The sequence below is a fragment of the Aspergillus ochraceoroseus genome (genome assembly GCF_002846915.1).
Source record: "Aspergillus ochraceoroseus IBT 24754 chromosome Unknown P175scaffold_2, whole genome shotgun sequence".
In the NCBI taxonomy this organism is placed as follows: domain Eukaryota; kingdom Fungi; phylum Ascomycota; class Eurotiomycetes; order Eurotiales; family Aspergillaceae; genus Aspergillus; species Aspergillus ochraceoroseus.
Window position 1 is genome coordinate 2,845,059 of NW_024468477.1, and position 22,754 is coordinate 2,867,812.

The 22,754-nt window shown below is 48.5% G+C and overlaps 7 protein-coding genes across 7 annotated transcripts; 2 read left to right on the forward strand and 5 right to left on the reverse strand.

Annotated features, from left to right (window-relative positions):
• Positions 1-19: 19 nt before the first annotated feature.
• On the reverse strand, positions 20-2,281 carry P175DRAFT_0499680 (bZIP transcription factor). Its single transcript, XM_040896791.1, has 2 exons — positions 1,391-2,281; positions 20-1,283 (listed from the first exon to the last, which is right to left on the reverse strand). The coding sequence occupies exons 1-2, from the start codon at positions 1,950-1,952 to the stop codon at positions 178-180; spliced, it is 1,668 nt and encodes a 555-aa protein (XP_040754516.1). The 5' UTR covers positions 1,953-2,281; the 3' UTR covers positions 20-177.
• A 663-nt stretch (positions 2,282-2,944) lies between these two features.
• P175DRAFT_0499681 (uncharacterized protein) lies at positions 2,945-3,994 on the forward strand. Its single transcript, XM_040896792.1, has one exon. It carries the CDS (start codon positions 3,155-3,157, stop codon positions 3,746-3,748), a length of 594 nt encoding a protein of 197 aa, XP_040754517.1. The 5' UTR covers positions 2,945-3,154; the 3' UTR covers positions 3,749-3,994.
• A 628-nt stretch (positions 3,995-4,622) lies between these two features.
• Positions 4,623-6,410, reverse strand: P175DRAFT_0158697 (GTP cyclohydrolase II). The gene is made up of 3 exons (XM_040892471.1): positions 5,464-6,410; positions 4,859-5,394; positions 4,623-4,740 (listed from the first exon to the last, which is right to left on the reverse strand). The coding sequence occupies exons 1-3, from the start codon at positions 6,068-6,070 to the stop codon at positions 4,711-4,713; spliced, it is 1,173 nt and encodes a 390-aa protein (XP_040754518.1). The 5' UTR covers positions 6,071-6,410; the 3' UTR covers positions 4,623-4,710.
• Positions 6,411-6,545: 135 nt separating this feature from the next.
• P175DRAFT_0433613 (SAGA-associated factor 29 family protein) lies at positions 6,546-8,266 on the reverse strand (the record flags this gene model as incomplete). Its single annotated transcript, XM_040893610.1, has 3 exons — positions 6,546-6,828; positions 6,896-7,424; positions 7,618-8,266. 3 exons carry the CDS (start codon positions 8,264-8,266, stop codon positions 6,546-6,548), a joined length of 1,461 nt encoding a protein of 486 aa, XP_040754519.1.
• Positions 8,267-8,592: 326 nt separating this feature from the next.
• pmi1 (mannose-6-phosphate isomerase pmi1) lies at positions 8,593-10,245 on the forward strand (the record flags this gene model as incomplete). Its single annotated transcript, XM_040893442.1, has 5 exons — positions 8,593-8,623; positions 8,693-8,713; positions 8,785-8,876; positions 8,940-9,177; positions 9,248-10,245. 5 exons carry the CDS (start codon positions 8,593-8,595, stop codon positions 10,243-10,245), a joined length of 1,380 nt encoding a protein of 459 aa, XP_040754520.1.
• A 27-nt stretch (positions 10,246-10,272) lies between these two features.
• P175DRAFT_0499684 (putative Coatomer subunit epsilon) lies at positions 10,273-12,077 on the reverse strand. Its single transcript, XM_040896793.1, has 5 exons — positions 12,028-12,077; positions 11,561-11,939; positions 11,314-11,449; positions 10,974-11,212; positions 10,273-10,856 (listed from the first exon to the last, which is right to left on the reverse strand). Exons 1-5 carry the CDS (start codon positions 12,050-12,052, stop codon positions 10,748-10,750), a joined length of 888 nt encoding a protein of 295 aa, XP_040754521.1. The 5' UTR covers positions 12,053-12,077; the 3' UTR covers positions 10,273-10,747.
• Positions 12,078-13,130: 1,053 nt separating this feature from the next.
• P175DRAFT_0434074 (putative 1-phosphatidylinositol-4,5-bisphosphate phosphodiesterase Plc1) lies at positions 13,131-16,580 on the reverse strand (the record flags this gene model as incomplete). The annotated part of the gene is made up of 1 exon (XM_040893634.1): positions 13,131-16,580. The coding sequence occupies one exon, from the start codon at positions 16,578-16,580 to the stop codon at positions 13,131-13,133; it is 3,450 nt and encodes a 1,149-aa protein (XP_040754522.1).
• Positions 16,581-22,754: the final 6,174 nt, after the last annotated feature.

Here is a 22,754-nt window from a genome sequence, read left to right on the forward strand (position 1 = left end):
AAAAAAAAAAAAAAAAAAACTCCAGAATATGATATCAATAATAAATATTATCTCTTCGCGTAGTATAGCCAACTGTACGTGTCTTGAAAGCCTTCAAAGCAGATTGAATGGCATATGGAATGTGTAAATATGGGAGTAGAAATGCTTTCGCGGAACGAGGCAAAAAGGAAATTTGAATTAAGGGGAGGGGTTAATTTTAGTGGTTTCGACCAATTGGGGGTATGTTTCGGCGAATTCTGGCCCGAGTGACCAGTTGTTGATATCGGAAAAGTGCCTCTCAAAGACAGGATTGATAATCAAGTCATCACTGTCACCAGTCGATAGGAGACAGTCTGTGGCCTCATATGGCCAATTGACTGACAGTGTGCTGGTAAATGGAATAAACCAGTTCTCAAACGGATATTCTGGGTATGAGAGGACGAGGCGGTCCCGCATGCGCGGCCAAGGAAGGTAATCAATCCATGCAGGGTGTGGTGTGAGGAGTTGCGATGGCCGCGGAGTTAGCCAGTCAGGCAGTCGGCTGTAATTCTCCAAGTTCGGGAATATCTGCCACCGCATGAGGAGGAACATGGCATACAGAACGGCGACTTGCTCCGGAAGGGATGAAATATCAGGGAACGTGCGCAAAATGTCGGTGAATACTTTTGAGAGCGGATGGGAATATATACTTTTCTCCGGGTTGAGGAGGGATGAAACACTAGGATATGCAGGGCCAACCAGCTTTTGTTTTGGAACACCCTTGGCCGCTTCCCGTTGTCGGTTCTGGAGAAAGTCGAGGAGAATGGCATCCAGAGTGCATGTGGGAGCGATATTCCGAACCGGTGTCATGTAGGCCGGCAAGGTTTGATCCATGATGGAACCAAGTGGCGGCAGTGTGTTGTATGCTGGTGCAGCGCTGGGCTGTGATCTGCAAATATCCAATGTACGACGGGCCCCCTCCATCTTGGGAACTTGTTGCGTTGGATCGAGCAAAAAATTAAAGCCCATCCTCTCGTCCCCCCCGAAATCCAACCCATGGGTCAAGTTGTGCCGTTGGTAATCGAATGCAACCCGGAGTGAAGCATGGTTTCCACTCGCACTATCACGGCGGGAACCTAGTGTGGGTGCTGAATGGGTAGAAGAGGGTGTCTCCACGCTCGCAATAGACTCAGTGTACGAGCGCTCCATCGTTGATGCCCTCTGGGTGTTAGCCGCGAAAGCATTGTTCTCCATAAAAGGTGACGTTGAAGGCATGAGGGAGGCGGCGGCGGCAGCGGCAGCGGGAACTGTCGTCGAAGGATCGTCTGTGAGCAGATTTAGACTCGTAAAAGAAATAAAAGAAAAGAAATCAATCAATAAATAGGGTCGAAAGCTAGTTCGACCAGAGAAAATCATCTAGTAAGCAACTTACTCGATAATGCCTCCTGCTTCCCCATCAATGGTTGTATAATATCCATGATCGCCTTGAGCCCTTGTCGGAGCTCCCGATTTTCCGCCTGGATAGCCTCATTCTGTTTCAGGGCAGCCTGGAGATCCAAAAACGGCTTTTGCGACGACAGCTCGCGCACCCGTTCCTCCAGGGACTCGATATGAGTCTTAGTTCTTTCGCGGATGGCCCGCTGAGCTTGGCGATCGTTGGCCCGTTTCTTCGCCAGTTGCTCGGGGGTGAGATTCGCGACGCCTCGTGCCGACGTGCTGTTCGGTTTGCGTTTTCGGCCCGCGGCAGTTGTCGCCGGAGGTCCAGCATTGTTACTCATATCACCCGGAGTTAGCAGTGCTCCTGCGTCCGCAGAGGCACATGTCATACCTAGGGGAGTCGGGGGGTCCTCCAGCTTCACGAATCCCGAGTCATTCAAGGCTGGCGCATTGGCGGCCGGCGGTTGCGAGACGGCGGGTGCTGAGGACGAGAATCGCGATGGTTCGAGAGCCGGAGAGGGCACGGGATCGGAGAGAGGAGGCAGGCGGGTAGCCATTGCCTCACTCGCGCGGGCTGTCGGTTCGCAATGGCCATTCAATTTCGTGGCAGGAAGAGGACAGAATCGATGGTTTTTGGGAAGTGGTGTGATGGCCACAGGGAGCTTCGATTAGCGGGAGATAAGCATCGGGGAAGCTTAAAGTTGTAGGGAGCGTGAGAGAGAAGGAGAGAGGTTAAGAGAAAGTAGAAAAGAGGAAGAATCTGAACCTTTCCTGAACAAGTTGAGCAAGAGTCTTATCAGAGCAAAGGGCAGAGTATGAAACAGGAGAAGCTGTTGAAAGCCAAGAAGATGATGGGTGGTGAAGAGGAGACTTTTCGGATGACGATACGATCGCTGGAATCCTTTTGAGGGGCGATTTTTTTTTTTTTTAGCAGGGAATTCTGCAGTGCCTCTATTTTAGTATAGTTCTTTCAACTACCCTAGGGTAATCCTTTCCTACTTCTTATTTGATTTGATTTTGTAAAAAAATACGATAATTAGTTATACTCCAGGATACTTTCCATAATTTAACCACTATATTTCCTGCACTAGTTAACACCGTTTCACTAATGTAGCCTCATGTATCTCTAAAGTACATCAGATCAGGTTCCTAATTCTCTATTGGTGTTTGTTCCTGCTAATTTCCCATATGCTTACAGACCTAGTATCTATCGCCTGTCCCCGTGGATAAAGATCTAGTTGCAGGTTAGACAGTATAAGGAAGGATGTCACCAAAGAAATCATCTGGATAGCTCAAGTATAAAGAAGCTGAACCACAAAGGTCTGGGATTCTATACTTCATCCTAGTCCTGCTGCTGAGAACTGCCGCCTGATAGTCGTCATGTCATGTCTTTTGAGATAATTCCACTATAAGTAGGCTCAACTCTGTTGAATAATCCAATAGGAATATAGTAAAGGTATTATATGAAACCATATGAAGATACTCTAGTAGGCTCTTTATGTTTCTACAATAATGACTCTTTATAACTACCTTGCCAGGGCAATAGACAATGTACATGATAATGATATAGGATTCCTTCTCTCTTTGTAATGCTAACAACAAAAGAGAGACAATTCTATCATACAAAGCTCTTTCTTCCTGTCTTGTCCTGCCCTTTTCTTTGTATACTTCTCTACATATATAGACCGGCCAGATATCCCAGATTTGCCCTATCTCATCACCACAATCATCGAACCAGCGGTGAAAACACAATACCAGAATGCCTTGCACCACTCTCCCCACCATGTGCGACCAGTGTCGGATCGTGTATACCAAGATCCCGCGCACCATTAACCCCAACTACCTCAACTCCCCCGAGAACAGCTACCCCGTCATCTTCAATGTCGTCCTGTTCGGAACCACGACCGACGCCCGGGAGTTCGTCAGATGGGCGCTCCCCCGCCTGAGTATAATGTATAGCAGGGAGGTCCCCATGTACAGCGCCGCCAGAAGAGCCGAAAGCGGCAACGACCCAGCCGGACACTGGCATGACCTGACCTGCCCGCCACCACTCAAGAAAGACCCCAGCTGGCTGCAGAAATTCGCCCTAGCTGGCACGCCCTTTCGGTCTGAAATCGAAGCGCTGAAAGCGGCCCGGACTCGTCAAGCCCACACCAAGCCGCGGGACATCTCTCTCCTGGTTGATTTCCCGTCGCCGATTCAGCCCGGGGGCGAGATCCAAAACACCATCGTGGCCAGTTTTGTCCGGTATGACAAAATCCAGAGTGTTGGTGTCATCAAGCATCCCGATGGTGATACGAGCTTGTTTCGCCTCACTTGGTGGGCGGAAACTCACCCCGAGCAGCAGAGTTGAATATTTCTTCCCCCCCCACTTTCTTGATTTTCTTCTAATCTGTTCCTCTTTCTTTTGAATATGGCTAATATGCGACAGGTGTTTTGTTCTTGTGATTGAGCTATACATACATACATACATACATACATACACCAGATATACTAATAGCTCGAAAACAACGCAGGACTCAAACATACATACGCACTCTACCTCCAGAAACCCAGTTGAGACATGCATATTAACAATATAAATGAAAAATAGAAAACATAAAAAAAAAGTACACCGTGCCATTTCATATGTTCACGGTTTCATAGGGCTTCTTCCCTCCTTGGCTTCATCCTAGTAATTTAATCCCGATCATTTAATTCAATGTGCTGCTGTGACATACTGCGATCTGGCGGGCTAATTGAGAGATATTTATCCAACGCTTCCAAGAGTCAATATAAGATTATGGATGTCTTGGGTAGATACCGAGAGAACTTCTGCGAGGGTCTTGAGTGGTGAATGTAGCAGCTGTAGTGTTTGAAACAGATATAAGGTAGATAGATACTTTTATGTCGGAGAATAACTTGAAACGCCTTCATCTAATCATGCAGGAAACTAACAATCGTCAGAAAACAGGAATAATAAAGAAGTATTAAATTCAAGTTACAAACTTGTTGAACCTACAATATAATACACACACCACCATGTGCATCATGTTGGGATTTCGAGTCATACAAACACAAAACAAACCCCAACCCCAGTCATAAAAAAAAAAGAAAAGAAACGAGGGGAATAGATATATATCTCGCTGGTTCGTATACATAAATAAAAACCTTCACTATCCATTGAAATGCAGGGTGTCCAAATAATGCTTCTTTTCCTCTGCAAAAAAAAAAAAAAACCGAGGAATAAAGATAAATAAGAAAGAATAAGTAAGCGGGGTTCAATGCCTGATCAATGACTCAAGGGAGAAAACTAAACGACGCAGAATATTTGCATCATTGAATCATATGACCCATTTTGGAAATCTACATTGAGCTCATCAGTTAGCTGAGTTCCATATTCTCACGGAAGGAATCAAAAGAGGTTGCATTAAATTTTGCCATTAATGCAAAAAACCAAAAAAAAAAAAGTTTCAGGGCTTACCTTGGTCCGTAGATAACCTTCAACCTCGGAGCTCTTGATGCCCATCTTACCACCTGTCTGCCACGCCAATGGCACCATCGGAACCCTCTCCTTCACTGTCACCTCCCGGTTAGGACCTTCGATTGCTCGTACTTTGTCGGGGTTGTTGGTAAGTAAACGGATGCCGTGCTCGTTACAATCTTCCCCCAAGCCTAGATCGACGAGGATTGCAGTAGCCAACCCGTAGCTTCGGGCATCGGCAGGGTGTCGCAGTAGAAGATTGGCTTCTACTGTGTCAGAGCCCAAGTCTTGTAGATTGTAAGCCTTCAATTTCTCCCCGAGCCCGATTCCGCGACCTTCCTGGCGCAGATACACGATGACTCCGCCCGAGACATTTGACGGCACCGATCGAGCCTGTTGCGAAGCGATCTCGTTCAAAGTTTCCATGGGCAGAGACATCAACCGGGCTGCCTCATCCAGCTGTTCTCCACAGTCGCACCGGGCGGACCAGGCCGTCTCTCCCGTGTAGCACTCGGAATGAATTCTCACCAATGGCGCTTGGCTGGGATGTACATTCATCGATTCCCGGTCGCGCACTGCGCCTCCATCGGCGCTCGTATTGGCACCACTGGCCGACCCTTCTGTCGCCGTGGAATCATCGTGCCAGCTGCTCAGTCGGCCAGGATGCAGTTTACCCACGTAAGCTCCACGAATCATACGATCCATTTCAGTCTCCCCCGGTCGCACCTTGTCCAAGCTCCGACTTCTGATGGTATTTCCAAACACAATTGCAAGATGCTCTTTGTTATCTAGGTCATTAAGATAGAGATGTAGGAACATCTCTGCACCATTGGTGGTGGGGATTCGTGCGCGCACAATGCACTCCACATTGGGGAGGCGTGGGAGGAGTTTCGGGGGTTTTGTGTGAGAAATTGTCTGGGGTAGCATCTGTTGCAGCAGCCGTTCGGCATTCAAAGTCCCCCCTGGAGTGGCTGGAGGTGTAAAGGAGGGCGAGAGGAGCGAGGCCGGGACAGCAGGAGTTACATCACCGGATGTGTATCCAATGCCCCCGGCCTCACCCACTAGGTCACCATGTCGAACATTTTGTGGTCTGGGATCTGGAGATGACGGTGTTTGCTGTTCTTCTGGCGCGAGAGAGATATTGTCGACTGGCTGTATGGAGGTCTGTTGTGCGGTGAATGTGGGAGAGGCGTGGGACGGTAGGTTCGCCATGGTGATGTGTAAGCCCTCAAGAGGCAGGACAGCGGAGGTAAAGATGGGTTATGCACAGACAAGGTCAATTCGCATCCCACACTCGAAATCAAGAGAGAGTATGTCGAGAAATTGTCCAGACTTCCAGGGAATCGTTTTTCGGTCGAATGTTGCTATCATTCGCCGCCGTCGTCGCTCGCCGCGACCTCGGAAAGATACGGCCGGCCGGCGGGCGGAATTTGGCGGGGGAGCGCTGAGTCATCGGGTTGATGACCACGGCTTACATAAGGTTGGGGTAAGAAAAAGGTCTAGCATCTTCTATGAAAATAATCACCTCATCGTTGTATCTGGGATTTGACTTCTTTCCAATACTCAAAATAAACCTCGTAAACGCCTCCCCAATTTAGACCAAGAATGTTAAAGAAATAGAGATACAGGTGAGCAAGTTGGGCTAGAAAAAAAAAAGGGTATCGACACTGCTAGACCAGCTCAAACTTCACTTTCCAAGGATGTCCAGAACAAATCGCCGGTCTACTTCCATCTCTTTATCATCTTCTTCGCCTTCGAATTTGAGGCGGTAGGCGTCCTTTTTTAACCCCATGACCTCTGCGCGGTAAAAGGTAGTTGTGTCAGGGTATCGCGCTAGGACTTGTTTCCCTACTGCGAATGACGGTAAGGTAGATCCCATTCGAGGTATTGGAATCAAGGACGCGGCGGTGGTCTTGTAAACTGCCCCCTGTTCGCCATTTTCGTTGGGTTCTGGGTCCTGGACATCGTACCTTCAGGAGGCATTCGGTCAGTTGGCCTTGGGATAGAAATAAAACAAGAAGAAGCGTTGGAACCCACCGTTTCTTTAGGCCCTCACCTGAAATTCCTTTGATAATGCACTGGATCCCCTCTCCTTCCACACCCTGTTTGTTTTTATTGTGCTTGAAAACAACTTCAGCTCCCACTGCAAGCTGTCCATTGCGCTCCGCGAGTGTCCCTTTCGTAATCTCTACCCCCTCTTCAAGTTTAACCTGTGAATTATCGCGCACTTCACGACCCTCTCGAACTTGCGTACTTGATACGCTGGTGCTGCGCTGGGCGCCACCTTTCGAGCGCCCTCCTTTATCTGCAAAAGAAGGACCTGAGGGCCCCGGAGAATCGGTAGCGGATCCATCCATCTCATTTCGCTTCTTTCGCGATTTAGATAGCGACCCCGTGCGACTCATTGGGGCTTCCGCTTCTGATGCTTGGCGGAGCGCCGTCAGGAGGCCCAAGTTTTTGATCACATCGCTTGGTTCATCTTGAAGGATGGCTCTTTCCTCTTCACATAGCTTAGCCATTTGTCGATAGAGGCTATCCAGCTGGTTATGCTCGCTGAGGCCGGGTTCTGTAGCATATCAATCAACCACTATCCATGCTTATTGAAAGTCTCAACACAAATAAACATGTGTCCCGCTGAATAGCGACAAGAGTAAAATCCCCCCAAAAAAAAAAAGGTCGTCAGGCTTAAAGCAATTCCGATAGGATGCGACCAGCGCAAAACTGAAGCTCAAATATACTACAGGGGAGAAATCACTTACTCCCGCCCTCTTTACCAATCTTCTCATTCAGCGTGGCTATCTGCTCAGCAAGTGATTTCTGCTTGTCATTTTTCTCCTTTGCCTTACGCAAATCCTGAAGGATTTTGTTCCACATGTCAGTCTCCTCATTGGCGGCAAGGCCATTATCCCTAGGCACGGGAGGTCCCCTGGGACGATTCCGTGACATTTTCAGTTTGAGAGCTCTGGGGGGTGCAACGCCCGTTTGGGGTTGCTGGTCTGGATTACCGTTTCCGGTGGCTAGGGATGTTCCCTTGGGGCTCTTTTGGCTCTCGATTTCCAGCGCGGCCCATTCAAAGGCGGACAGGATCACCCGCGACTGGGAACTTCGTGTTCCACGGGCAGCACCGTGCCTCAGGCTGTGTGGACGACCAGCCGGATTGCTCTGGGGGGATTCAAAGCGTGGCGACTGCTCTGTAGACGACCGATGCGAGGTCGAGTTCAGAGACGAAGACTGGGATACTGGGAGTTGGGAGGTGTTCTTAACGGGAGCATCATCATTCCCTTTCTGATCCTTCTTACTGCGGCCTCCTTTGGCTTTGGCTTTGGCTCTCCCTCTCACGTTACTTTGGCGGTTCGAAGTGGGTAAGCGCTTAGCGCTCCAGTGGACGTTATGATTGGTTGCATCCATGGTCCAGTCACGGGGTCCTGGGACGGATGCGGTCAGCCTAATTGGGAACTCCACATCGGAATTCCATATATCAGTTGTTGTTTCTTAGTGGAGGGGTAGAGAGCATACAAGAATCTATCGAGAGAGAAGAGTTGTCGTATGTTGGTTCAGAGAGAATCCTAAGAGGAAAAAAAAATATTCTGGAGTTGGGAGATCTCCGCCAGAAATTCCCTCTTGCAATTGAACAGTGAATGAGCGCCCGTTTTAGTTCTGTCTCTTGCTTCCATTTCCCCTCTTTCCCCTAGCTTGCTGGCAAAGCTCTGTACGGCCTCATCAATCCATCAAAAATGCAGGTACCATTATTGCGACTTCAATGTGGTAAGTTGTTTTATAGTCTCAGCTTTCTTTCATGTACAAGGCAAAAACTAATTGCTCCTTGTTTTCCAGGAGTAAACAGCTACGATTGGGGTATGCTCTTTCCCCCCCCCAATCTCCCCCCGCTTTACTAGCAACTGTCCTCTAAGCTCTCACCACTACAGGCAAGCTTGGCTCTGAGTCGGCAGCCGCAAAGTATGCGGCAACAACTGCAGCTGCAGATTTCTCTGTCGACGCAGAAAAGCCCTACGCAGAGGTGTGTGTGCCCGCAGTTCCATTCCTCGCGGGGTGATGAGGACACGGAGCTAATCCAGCACAGCTATGGATGGGTACCCATCCCTCTCTCCCATCCAAAGACCTCGAAACCCAGCGCAGCTTGCTCGATCTTGTCCAGGATAATGTGGCTTTGATGTCCCCAGAGGTTACCCAACGATATGGCGGAAAGCTGCCTTTCCTTTTCAAGGTTCTCTCGATCCGCAAGGCTCTTAGTATCCAGGCCCATCCGAATAAGAAGCTAGCAGAGAGTCTCCATGCCCGAGACCCTCGCAACTATCCAGGTTAGTTATAAGAGCTGATTATGATGTGCTCACTGCCTCCCGAATCGGCTAACACTTGCATACTCTCCAGATGACAATCACAAGCCAGAAATGACCATTGCAATTACGCCATTCGAGGGACTTTGCGGATTCCGACCACTGACTGAAATTGTTCATTTCCTTAAAGCCGTCGCACCGCTTCGCCATCTTGTGGGAAACCAAGCTGCCACTGATTTTGAAACCGCAGTCCAGGGCTCCGCAGACTCGGATGATTTAACCCAGACCCAGAAAAATAAGGACGCTCTGCGCGTCCTCTTCACAACGCTGATGAACTCTTCGACTCAGGACATCGAAGCGGCTACAAAGGAGCTCCTCGCAGCGGCCCAGAACTCGCCAGAAACCTTTGCCTCGTTGGTGAACACCCCCGAGTCAAACCCCAGTAACCCCACGGAGCTGGCCTCCATCCTCATCCGCCTCAACGGACAGTTTCCCAGTGACATTGGCCTGTTTGTCTTCTTCTTCCTCAATTTTGTTGAGCTTGCACCCGGAGAGGCCATGTTCCTCAAAGCGGACGACATCCACGCGTACATTTCCGGGGACATCATTGAGTGCATGGCATCCTCCGACAACGTTGTGCGGGCGGGATTTACACCCAAGTTTAAGGATGTCGATACTCTCACTGACATGCTGACGTACTCGTACGCACCGATCGAAGAGCAGAAGCTGGAGCCCACGGACTACCCCTATGTTGTCCTGAACGCCACGGCTTACTCGAGCGCTTCGTCATGCCTGCTATACGATCCCCCGATCGAGGAGTTCAGCGTTGTCAAGTCAGAGCTCTGCCGTCCTGGGGCGAAGGCGACGTTTGATCAACTCACAGGCCCCAGCATCTTAATTTGTACGGGGGGGAGCGGAAAGATAACGGTCGGCCACAAGACCGAACTTGTTGAAGAGGGTTATGTTTTCTTCGTCGGCGCTAATGCCGAGTGCATCATCGAGAATACTGGACGTGAACGGGAGGATGTTTTTACTACATATAAGGCCTTTTGTGATCTCACGGGCAAGGAAGACCTGGTGAATGGACATTAAGGATTTAGAAACTTGGTGCAGCAAGTGAATACAATAATTAAAGCTACTTTTTGCATTTTTGCCCAATCTCCCACCTCTTCCGGTTCCACAGTCAACAAACAGTACAGCCATGGTAGTAAGAGCCCTACAAGATAAACTGAGCGAACATGATCAAGTACACAAAGAACTAGTTTTTCATACGAAGTCCAATTTCATTTCGAAACACTTCATCCCCAGCACCAGCGAGAGAGTAATATTTTTATGCCAGTAACTCTCCCAATTGATTGACAATCATCTTGTCTTGGTGTATATTTATCCTTCTCTCGCTGTGCTACTGCATATTTCACTCACACTTGTCATGAAGAAAAGAAATATGGAACGGGATGGACGGTTTCAGTACAGGCTAGCTTGCTTGCTGTCGTATCAATTCATAACAAAGGACAACGAACGGTATATTAAGAAGAAAGAAAGAAAGAAAGAAAGAAAGACAGATTAAACAGTTATGCACCTATTTTACGATGCGCTATGAAGAAACCTTTGCGGAGTATTTAGCGGCCGCTGCGTCGAACAAATCACTCTTTTCTTGGATGTCGGTCAACAGGGTGTGAGATGGCTGGACTTGTTGGAGACGTCTGGAATAACTCATCTTGTCAGTACATTCAATTTCACATTCACTCTTGACGTCACTTGCAGCACAAAACAAGAAAAAGAAGAAGAAGGAGGAAAGGAAAGATAAACGAGCAACATACGTCTCCAGTTCCTCTGTAGGCTTGCCCGTCAACACATTCAACACGATTGTATTTGCAATCAGCTCCGCCTCGTTAGGGTATCTCTGGAGAGCGGCGGAAAGCGCAGCCTCAGCTTCAGGGAGTCGGCCGAGGTGGATTTCCGCGACGGCCTGTCCGACGATCGACAGCGGAGCGGAGGTGCTATCAGCGGATGCGAGTTCCTCGTAGACGTAGAAAGCAGATTGGTATTTCTCGCCGCCCTGCAGACATTAGCATTCCTCTCCCCCCCCCCCCACCCCACGGCACTCTCGTTAGCAGTAAGGAGCAGGTTAAAAAAAAAAAAAAAAAAAAAGGAACACACCACTCTCATTCCAACCCAGGACTCAGCCAGATTCACCAATAGTGAATCCTGAGCCCAGCGCTTCGCAGCCTCTACTTCCTTCAACGCAAGATCGGACCTGTTCTGCTGGAGATGAATCTGCACAATCAAGGCAACACTATCCCCTCCCAACAACAAACTTCTTAGCAAACACCACGGATGTTATAAAAAAAAAAAAAAAAAAAAGGAAGGGGGGGGAAGGGGGGGGAAGGGGGAGGATAAAACATACGCCTCAAGACTCCCCTGATGCTTCGCCAAAAGCGCGAGCGCCTCCTCACTCCGGCCCTGCGCCTGGAACACCGTCCCCACCAGGATCTGAACCACTGCATTGTCAGGATAATTCTCAGCGAGGTCCTGCGCCCCCTGAAGCGCAGCCTCGTCATCCCCCGCAACATGCCGAGCAAGCGTGTTCACGGCCGCAAGATCGGGCGTATCCTCTTCCCCATCGACGTCGGCGAGGACCTCGTCTGTGTGGCCTAGGGCAATCCTGGCGCGGAGCTGGAGAATGCGCGCGGGGAGGTGGTTCTCCGGCGAGAAGGAGGAGGTGTCAAAGTCGATTACTTCTTGGTATTGGCCCTGAAGGAAGGCATTGTGGATGTTGATGAGCTCTGTTGGAGAGAGAGAGAGAGAGAGAGGCATAGGAGTTAGCTTAGCTTTCGGAATGGGGTTGAGAATATGGGGATTGTGCATACGTACCGCCTTCTGCTGAGAATGGATCCATTGCGGGTTGATTTGGTTGGTATTGATTGAATATTGTATGGGAATGATGGAGAAGGGGAGCTCTTGTTGTACGGCGGACTTGTAAAGTCGTCACGTTGTCCCCGGCCGGAAAAGGGGAAGGTGGGCCGATAAGGCAAGTTAACCGAGGCCCTACCATTTTCCCCCAGCTTCATATTATCATATATGTATACAGCTCTTTATTACAGTTCTGTGAAAGGTGGATCAATAACTTTGTCAATGGACTGGAGCGTCCCAGCCGCGTCTTCCATATTAAACATCTAATGAATACAAAGATAGAGCCAGGAGTCGTCGAGAGCCCCGGATGTACCAAATCATGAATGAACCAGTCAAGATGAAATGAAAAAAAAAAAGTCTCCCTCCTGGGGCTCATGCTCTCTTAATTCAAACACTCAGGTATCCCCCACCATTTATGACAGACAATGCAACCCTCCTTTGCTAGTAACCCCCAATGCGACCCCTTTCCCATAACTAACCAGTGCAATATTAGTAATGCCCCCTGAGCTCAACCCATGAGTCCGACTCCTATGCATGATAAACAAACAAAAGAACAATGGGGACAGAATCCCGTTGACTTGCACACAGAAATGCAGCAGATAAAATAATACAATCACAGTCAGAGGGTATCGCTGGAGGAATAGAAGAAAACAAGCGAAATGACCTTGGAAAGCGCCTTGAACTCGCATCTTCAGCGCTCAGAGCAACCATGTATCCCTTAAAAATCAAACAAAACTGTAGACGAATGCAGATGAGAGCGGAGACATGCACACATATTTGGAAGTATTCTCTTGGAATCTTCCGCAATGACTAGCACAACCGAATTCGCCGAACTCCCGAGGCTGACATAAAAGTAACACGAGTAGTCAATAAAAATAATACTAAAAAGTAAACAAGCCCTAATAGTCAGACGTGGAAGAAGATGTAAAAATTTTCAAAACGCGATGGTATAGAGATTGCGAAACAGACAAACAAAAAAAAAAAAAAAAAAAAAAAAAAAAAAAAAAAAGACATATGAAAGACATTTTCGGTCGAGTACATTCGACTCTCCTAAATTGAGGACATCACGACAGCAGAGATGCAGTGGAGGTTGTAGAAACCGTTGGTGTCAAAGCTGGAGAAGCATCTTTGTCCTCTGGAGATATTGGTGTATCGATTCCCCTGTCCGACTGAGTATCTCTGTCTCTTTCGGTCGATGAAGTGCGCTTGAAAACTGTCTGGCCGATTTGACGTAGGATGCCCATTCGTTCAGCCCTAAGCTCTTCAGCACCGAGTCGGCGGACAGAGATAGGATCTTCCTTGGTGATTTTGCAGAACAACGTCGAGAACAAGTACTGGTCACCGCTCCCATCGTACAAGGGTAAGTAACGGTAGCCTTGTGAAAGACTTGTCAGCTTAGCGGTGAAGGTGGCCAATTGGACACTGCTGTTATTCCCCGTGCTTCGACCATCCATTGAGCTCCATACAGTCCACCGAACAAAGACCAGGTCGGGATATTTAGTCTCCAGCGACAGGCGGAAACTATCGTTGAAATTCGGGCTGTATCCGTTTCTTTGCTCGATTCTCGTACGTCGGCGGTGTGGGTAACCAATGCCGGACATGCCATTTCGGGCGGAAGCGTTCATACCGCCTTCGCCGAAGACAAAGCTCTGGCCGCGATCGTCCGCGCTGAACATCTCGATCTCCACATACGGGTTGATACTACCATCAGGCGGGATGCTTCGAGGTCGCGGGAGTTGCTGGGCAGAGATGACATCCACAGAGAATCGAACAAGCTTCCGTTCCAGTGCCTTCAGATCTCCGTCTGATGGGGCAGTGCGAAGAGACTCCGGTTTGAGAATATAGCCAGTGCGATCACTCCCCGCAGCAAACATGGCCTGATTCATCTGCATTCCGACGTCGTAAGTCTGCCAGTTTAACGCGGCCATTTGCACCCCGCGCCGCCAAAACTTCAAGGGATCAAAGTTGGATGATCGAAGACGGAAGGCCGAAGGGTACACCCGTGTCAGGCATTTTCGGTTGTGTTTCTCGAGGAGAGCCTTGTTATTGGAATCCCGGCAGATGCTTTCGAAAGACCGTTCCGCAAAGGAATACACGTGGTTAAATGTTTGGCTTTCAGGAGAGAGGAAGCTGTGCCACTTATAGCCACGTGTGTAAACCCCCAAGTCTGATAAGGGTTTAGTGATTTTGCTCTTCTGGCGCTTTTTCCTTTCCTTCTTGACTGACACAGGTGCACCGTCGCTGTCCTCCGTGGCACTACTCATACTCGTGGTGGTAAGGGATCTTCTCTCCGCTGCCAAAAACGGCCCAGGGCCGTCCGGCCCAACGGTTGGCGGACTTGAGAGCGGAGGGAGGTATGGAACAGCCAGAGTATCGGGTATCGTAGGGCGCATAAACGGGGAGCTTGAGCTGCGCTTTCGGCCAGTTGGGAGAAAGGAGCTGTTCGAGTCCTGGCGCGCATTTCCCTGCACCTCATCACAAGTCTTCACCTTAATCAGAATGCGATGCTTGAGTTCCTCAGGCGATGGGAGAATGAATGAGTTGGTCAAAAGGGGCTCTAGAATAAGCTGGTCTCCGAAGGAGTCCTTCATTATTTTTACCATTGCTAGCTGCTGCTCGGGGTTACAGTGCACTTCCAGAGATATGATCAAGGGAAAGTCGCTGGTGACGAAGGCGTATCGGTTAATCACGGTGATACAGTCGGCAAACAAAACGCTTGTGGTCATAGTCCTTCCGTGCGATACGATAGGTCTACCATCTGCACCATCCCAGCAATCAATTTCGATACACCGACATCCCTGGGACAGCGCAGTAATGTACGCCTCTGTGCTTGACGCACCAGCAACCTGTCGTCCAAGAAGGTAAGTATTGTGCGAACTCGAGACAAAATATTCATTCAACGGTCGATCGAATCTCGACTGGGGAGGGCGAGAGGCGTAAATCCCGTTACAAGCGGAGGCCAGAAATGAGGAAAAGGCATCTAGATTCATCCGACGAGGCGGTGCTTCAACAGAAGACTCGGGAAGGCTTGGAGCGCGCGATCTCGACTTTCTAATAAACTTATCGAAACTCGAAATCCAATACGCACGGTCAGAGTCAACATCCTCGTTTTGCACATCGCGAAGGAAAGCCAAGAACTCCTCCTCTGTGAGGCCTTCACGGTAATCACGAGTGTTATTCTTGAAAATATCCCGCACATCCCTTCGCTCTTTCAGTCTTGTGACAAAGTCTTTGAACTCGGTAAAGTTCAATTTTCCTTTGTTGCCACAGTCAGCCTTGGTGAATTGAGCGCGAAGCATATTCTGAGAGCAGTTGATATGCAGGCTGTGGCACACACTTTCAACTGCTGCAAAATCAAGAGTCTCAGTGTCTCCTGGCTTCATCCCCTTGGGAAATAATCGGGCCATTTCACGTTGCCAGTGGGCTTTCAGCGCCGCTTCATTCTGGCTAGAAACAGCCAGGCCAGCCATAAGCCCTATCCGATATCGTGAAATGTGCTCAAGGGTCATGGTCCAGACTTCCAAGATATGATCATTCGGGGCAATGAGATGAATTGTCTTGACAGGGCGACCCTTGGAGCGCTCGGGATCTGCAATGACGATTGTGAACCATCGACTTTCAGCGTCCTGAGGAACCTGGTGTTCCTCGCGGTAGTTTCGCGCATCCGCGCCAACGCGAATCTCCTTAATATCATCGATATAAAACCGTTTAGTTGGGTTCGATGGATCCCAAAAGACCTTACCCGCGTCAAGGTCGAGAAGAAAGCGTACTTGCTTTCTTCGTTTCTTCGTTACTTTGGTTAGGATAGTACCACGCTGGATGATGGAATCAACTGTAGGTGCGACGGCCCCAGCATTCCGGGAAACAGCTGCAACACTATCACCTGGAAAGTTAGTGCCCTCTGGGCCGCACCAGGCACCCAGGGAATCTAGAGCATCATTGCTATCTTCCTCGTAGCTGGATTCAAGAGCACTATCTCGGCCATTCTGAGTTCCAGTCTTGCTATCACTGCGCCTGCGCATGATAACGGGACCGGAGCTGCGGTCACGTTTGGCATTATGTGAGGTTGACTGTCGTCGTCTTGTTAGTTTACTCGCTGCGCCTCGGGAGATCCTACGCATCAGCCCGGGCCCTTTGTTTGAGTTCTGGGTGGGCGAGTCTCCAGAAGCGGAGGTACCAGTGGTTGCAGGAACAGCCATGGCGCTTTCTCCCAGCTCGAAGGAGGTAGGAGGGATGAGAGGAAGTGGAGTGATTCGACTTCGAAGAGAGTCGGCGGCGTGTAGAAAAGGAGTCCCCGAGGGACTGGAATCATTCGACGGGTGGTAGAGAGGGCGTAAGGAATTAGGGGTATTTGTAAAGGAGGAAACATAGGTGGGAGCCAAGGCAGGAGGAACCGACGATGGAGCAAGAACATGATGTTGCTTGGGGGGTTTGGAGCGCGAGGTGGTAAGTTTTAAACTCGGTTGGGTGTCGCCATTTACGGCGGGAGACGACGAAGTAGCTGCATAAGTCATTGCGGCTACCGATGAGACGTACTCCTTAGCTGCAAACGTGAGATTGTAGCCCTGTCGTAAACCGCGCCAAATTCTGAGTCACCTGGACCTCGAAAAGGACGAATAAAACAAGTAGCCAGGGCTTGAGCGTGGCCGTGTTGGTAGTGGAATGGCAGGGCTAAAGCTGAAATGCAATACGAGCCGAAGTCGTGAGTGTGTTTTGGCCGAAATAACGCAAAAGCCACGTCCTTAGCGGTATTGGTCCGTTTTTGATATCTGCATTTTGGCCTGCCTTGAATGCAATGCGGAGAGCCCTGCCTGAGAGCTACTACTCGCAAGTAAACGGGATGTCAAGTTCCTGATAACAATGGAAACACGGGCACCAGGGTTTGTGTAACAATGGCTCAGCAAAACAAGAGCTGAACACACTATCGTCCGTTCGCTTTATCAGCTATAATAAATTTACTGATGCAGCACCCAGGCCTTGGTCCCTTTTTTGGAACCGATTTCAGTACAGCTCCAGTACAGCTCTCTGTCTTTCTTTTTTCTCCGCGGTTTCCCCTCCTTATCTTGCCAAAATCGAGCTCTTGTTCAACCCTCCTAGAAGTCGCAGGTCCTCAGGACGCGGGGAAAGCTGTTAGTATTTTTTTTTTTCTTGGTTTCTTTTTTTCTTTTTTTTTTTTTTTTTTCCTGCAGGAGTGGGAGACGTGCGGAGGGTGACCAATTGGCTGTTTTTGCCCGTGGACGGATGGGGTTGAGGTTCCTTCGGCAGCAAGGAGCAGGAAATGGGAACCACCAGGGAAAGAAAAACGGTAATAATAAAACAGAAATCAAGGGAGAAAAATAAAATAAGTGATAGATAGGAAATATTATGCAGGTCAAGTGTCGCCCGCCTTGCGTGTTGTGCTTTGATTCCAGCAGAGCCCCTCCGCAAGTATCTATCACGACAGCAATTGGTGAGGGATTTCGAGTCGCAAGCCTGGCAGGCTCAACCCCAAAGCAAATCACACGGGAGTAGGATTAAAACGCGAGGTCAAGACTGAGCGCAATGGGTAAGCGGCGATGAGGATTGGGAATGCAGATGCAGGATTGCCTGCCAACACAGTGATGCAAGTGGTCCAAAGGGGAAGGATGAGGACAAGCTATCGGAGATTGGACCGAGAAGAGAAGTCGTGAGGGTTGCGATTGTCTAGTGCAGTTTTCGATATGTAGCTGTCCCAGTTTCCTGCACAGTTACGTGGGGTGTCGTCAAGGACCTGCAGCGAAAAACCGCCAGGATGGAAGTAAGAGAGATGATCATGCGACGGGAAGACAGGGCCAGCAATATCCGGCAAGCAATCGCCTGCGAAGGTTAAAAAGCGAACGAACTGGTTGAGAGGTAAAGGGATGGGGGAAAAAATTAGAAGTTGGAAAAGATCTTAAATGAGACGTGAGGTTCTCCTTTTTTTTTTTTTTTTTCCCCCCCCCCTTCTGGAGAAAAGCGTCTCGGCGAATGTAGCGTCGCACGGGTGAGGAGAAGATTTAGAGGAAGATTTTGGAAGGGCTTTTTTTTTTTTTTTTTTTTCGAGAAACCGATGGATGTTTCAATTGAAAGAAAGTTGGAGTGGAGCCTGTCTGACGTATTGTGCGGTATTGCCGTATCGTTTCAGGTAATGGTATGTGTAAGAACAGTGTATGGGTAATGTGTAATAAACAGGATGATTAGGGAAATTTCCTTTCTTTCTGGGGCTCTCACGATCCTAACAGGTGAGCCCTGTTGATGCTCTGAATAATATACTTTTCAGTTGTTTCTTTGAGGCTATTGCGCCAAACTGCCAAAAAAATAGGTAATGATGATAATCACGTCAGGTCAAGATGAGAGTGGCAGTGGTGGTGGTGTTCGAGCCAAAGGTAGAAGAGAAGATGGTGTTGATAACCTTGGAATACAGATAGAGCTAACTGATATAACCAGGCCAGTCTTGAACTTTTTCTTCCAAGATATGAAGATGGGAGTGATTGTGATTAAAGATCCAACCCCAGAGGGAGATTGCCTCTACTATATACTGTCGTGACTCACATCAGGTCGAGAAACGATATATGAGATCCTGATCGATGATGGCAGTCTAGTCAACTGGGCTGTTGCTACGTTGCTAGGGACTCTTCTTAACAAGGTTGAATGAAAAAATGGGGTGGTAACAACACATCTCATCCTTCCCCCAAAAATGGCGGCCCAAGTTACAAGGGCTAATCATATCATTTCTAGAATCTCCTTCTACCTACTATCTCCATAGGCATGATTATCTCTTCAAAGCGTGGCCCTGTCCTTGCCATCACACACATCCATGGATCTCACCTGGAGCCACTCTCGTTTCCTATTATCTCCTATTGGACATGTTAGATCGGAACTTGCAACGCAAAGAGCCGCGGAATTACTAGCTGATTACCTGATAAAGCATTATCATTTGTCTACCAGCGATCAAGTGGGATCATTAACGCATCAGATTGACTCTTTTATTGGTCAATCATGCCTTGAGAGGTAGTATGTTTCAGGGTTTTTTTTTTTTTCAAATTGCTGTTGTTGCTGGCTAATGGTTTATCTATCTAATTGGCAGGTGTCTTGTGGTCAAAGAAATAGCGGCTTCGTGATAAGTCTTCATGTTATATCCAGTACTCCATACTCTGTAACACTAATAGTAAATCTAATAATTAGTGAGCTATTAACTAGAAAATCTGTGTCAATCATAATTCTGTAAACTCTTCCGTTCTTCTTTGAGTAAACTCTATACAGGCTACGGAGTACACTCGAGCGGGAATGCTAAGGATAAAGAGATCCATGAGTATACTACTAGGTAGTAGGTACGGACCCAAGGTTCATGCTTCCATATTCATGCGGAATATTTGCTCTCAAAAAAAAAAATCTCTCTCTTAATTTTTTTTTTTCCCCCAATCTCACACAGAACAGGGTTTTCCTGGGGGTACGTATTGGGTCCTCTTTACCTTTGTCCTTTTTAGTCCCAATGAATACCGGATCCCTGTTTCTTGCCAACGAAACCACTTAATAATACAGCCTAACGATGCACGCCATCAATACTTGATGCCTCTAATGACAACCTTGAACCTACTCGTATGCACAAACAGACATACGCCATAGCCATACAGGGCTGATCTTTGCGTGCGTGTCACCTGACGGTCAGCCATGGAGCCATATCCGTACAGAGGAGTGTTATCCATACACATTCCACGGCACAATGCCCCTCACTAGGAACTTTTAACTATTGGATCGAATCCCAAGACTTTGTACTCGTCAGAAAAAAAAAAAAAAAAACAAGGAAAGAAAGGGGGAAATTTCAAGGACCGGACGCAAAGGACGGACGGATGTTGCCGCTCTTCAATATTTTGAACGTCGTGCGTCCGGTAGCGATTGGCTTCTTCCAAGGTCCCCATCCGGGTTATACCTAGACAACCAGCTGTTACCGCCGGTGGGAAGGGTTTCAAAAAGTGACTACCAAGTAACAATTCCGTAACAATTGACAATTGTCCGGGGTGACAGGGCCTCGCAATTCATGATGACGCCTGTGGTGGGATCTTCAGGGTCCAAGAGGGAAAAAGCTTGGAAGAGCGACCCGGCGGGATGAAAGGGCTGTCCTTCATACCTACCTACCTAGGTACTCAGGCGTATCCAATTGAAGTATTTCTCTGGTCTCCCATGCGACCCTGCTGGGGTTGAGCCTTGAAGTGCAATAATAGATGATGAAGTATGCCAAGCAAAAACGGAAAAGAACGGAAAGAATTCCAGCTGGTAATCACACGACAACAGGAAGGGATTTGTTGGGTGACTCGTCCGACTGGAGAGTCAGAGAAAGGAATCAAAACGCGGGGTAAATTCTACACCAAAGGGGCGCCAGGATTGGTGGTGAGGCTGGGGACCTGTGGCAGTGATGCAACAATTGGGGCGGTTTGGGAAGGGAGTCTGTATGTATAGAAAAGGGGTGGAAACAACGCGGGATACAGGCAAAGATCACCGCCACTATGAAGCGGTAAGGCACTTGAAACCATGATCTTGACCACTAATTAGCAGATCCTAGGCAATCATACCACCGTCGTTCCTTCATGGCTCCATCGTGAGCAACTGAAGGACGAGTTCCTGACGACTAAATTTTGCCTTGCCTTTGCTGCATCACTGCAACCCGTGTGCTTGAACACTGCTTGGCTGTCTATTGGGTGTCATTCTCTCTGCCATTATTGTGATTTACGGCGTTAAGCAGAAGACGACGCGGATGACGAAAGGGGATTCCTCTGTATGAAAGCAAAGCCCCGGGTTCTATGGGCAGGACATGCATACTTAGTACACCACCAGATTACTCCGTACAGGGGGTGTATTACAAGCCATCAATAGGTCGTCATCGTCATCATCCCTGCTATTTACCAAGATTGTACTCCGTATGGCGAGTTAAATCCTGACGATTGCAGTGATATCGCGTCAAGGCACCTGTCACCAAGGTGAAGTATTGACAATGCGACCGTTTGGGGTTTATGCATTGTCAATCCCTGAGCAAGAGGCAAAGGCAGAGGCACCCATCAGGTCACCTGCAAAATGTCTGTCAACCCCGCACCCACGTAAGCCAGGTACAACTTCACTCCTATCTCTTAACTGCTATAGCAGCGTGAATCTATCTCAGTCGCTTCTCGACCTCCATCGGGTCGTGTGTTTCCCTGTGGTGCGATAAATCCCAGGTCAATCCCAATGATCACAGATGTTTCACACCCCTCCGGGACACCCAGGTAATTCAATGTGCGCATTCGTATCTTCTCTGATGTGGGGTGGATTTAATATCTGTATGTATACTAATTTTATCACCAAGATTAGATCTAAGAGGGATTGGTATTCTATTCTACCCCTGCCTGGATCGTGTCATGATACCAACAGCCTCTATAATTGTGGGCAAAGACAAATTATCGGCGCCATGCTAGGTCACCGGATTCAATACTCCAGGATGTGTATGGAAGGTTCTTTTACAGTTCCACGAAACAAGGCGTGATTAGATTGATTATTTAAACCAACCTTAAGTATCCAATGTCCGGCAAGGCTGTGCATCAAAGCCAGCCGCCTATCTTACGCTGTGCGCCTCATTTTATCATTCAGTGCACCGAAAACCAATCTTACGCCCTTGACTTGTCGAGGGGGTTGTTATTGGGTGTGTAAAAGCACGATCTCATTCTCGCGATAGGTGCTGAACAGGATCATGTCCAAATACATGCGCATACATATTCCAGCAGGAGATTGACGTCGCGTCGCGGCTGTGGCGGAATATTGGGATGTAATACTGGCAGGACATGAAGCATCCATGGGGACGGACAGACAGCAGACATATGTACCACTACCCCCAAAATGTCTCACCCGTTTACATATGACGCAAGGGCAAAGCTGCAATTTGTTGCTTGCCGAATGACTTACGTCCCAGCTCCGCACGACTACCTCGTCGTGCATCTTCCCTATCAAGCGGTTAGCAAATCGCCGTTGTCCGAGGCGACACGGCAAGCGGTGATAAGAGAGGGGTAGTAAAGCTTAGGCGGCATGCATTAACTACCACTTTGGTGATGACTTGCTGATACCTAGCACCTAGTAGTATAATGTAGGTACTTGCCCAGGTGTTTATGTGCAGACGCGGCCTGAGGTTGTCGAAAGAGGTATGCAAGAGTGGGCTAAGCGCAAAATTACCCCTCCTAATCCGCTGATAATAATCATGACGAAGGAGAGAAATCAAACGAGATAAAATAAAAATGGACCGATAAATAAAGGACAGTAATTTAGGCCAGGTGTTCCACCGCCAGTCGTCCTCTTCCTCCCAGGCTTCGAAATTTAGGTATCGGGCTTTGGTTAAGAGCTCTCCAACATACCAGAAAGATCGATGTGCATTGGTTTCTATTTCACCGGATTTTCGAGGTCAAATTGATGAACCCGTGACCAGAAGCGTATTCTCTTATTCGCGCCGGCAAACCCGGCTAGTCCTTGAGATGACAATTGAGTGTTAGTGCTAGTTACCCTGCTGATGTGCACTAATACTGAGACGGTAGGCAAGTAGACTCACTCCATAGAGCAGGGACCTAATTAATATTGTTGTGGTGGAGGTTCTCTGCACCAAATCACAAGGGTGACTGACTCATTGGAAAGTTCCTCTCATTTGGCGGTCAAGACGTCGCTAACTTCGAACAAAG

Coding starts and splice junctions, on each gene's coding strand:
- P175DRAFT_0499681 (XM_040896792.1), top strand. CDS start 3,155: ATGCCTTGCACCACTCTCCCCACCATGTGCGACCAGTGTCGGATCGTG.
- P175DRAFT_0499684 (XM_040896793.1), bottom strand. CDS start 12,052: ATGGATCCATTCTCAGCAGAAGGCG. Junction 11,940..12,027: donor TCCATTCTCAGCAGAAGGCG/GTACGTATGCAC, acceptor TCTCTCCAACAG/AGCTCATCAACATCCACAAT. Junction 11,450..11,560: donor CATCAGGGGAGTCTTGAGGC/GTATGTTTTATC, acceptor GGGAGGGGATAG/TGTTGCCTTGATTGTGCAGA.
- P175DRAFT_0158697 (XM_040892471.1), bottom strand. CDS start 6,070: ATGGCGAACCTACCGTCCCACGCCTCTCCCACATTCACCGCACAACAG. Junction 5,395..5,463: donor GACAGAAGGGTCGGCCAGTG/GTGCCAATACGA, acceptor ATCCCAGCCAAG/CGCCATTGGTGAGAATTCAT. Junction 4,741..4,858: donor AAGGTTATCTACGGACCAAG/GTAAGCCCTGAA, acceptor AGCTCAATGTAG/ATTTCCAAAATGGGTCATAT.
- P175DRAFT_0499680 (XM_040896791.1), bottom strand. CDS start 1,952: ATGGCTACCCGCCTGCCTCCTCTCTCCGATCCCGTGCCCTCTCCGGCT. Junction 1,284..1,390: donor GAAGCAGGAGGCATTATCGA/GTAAGTTGCTTA, acceptor ATCTGCTCACAG/ACGATCCTTCGACGACAGTT.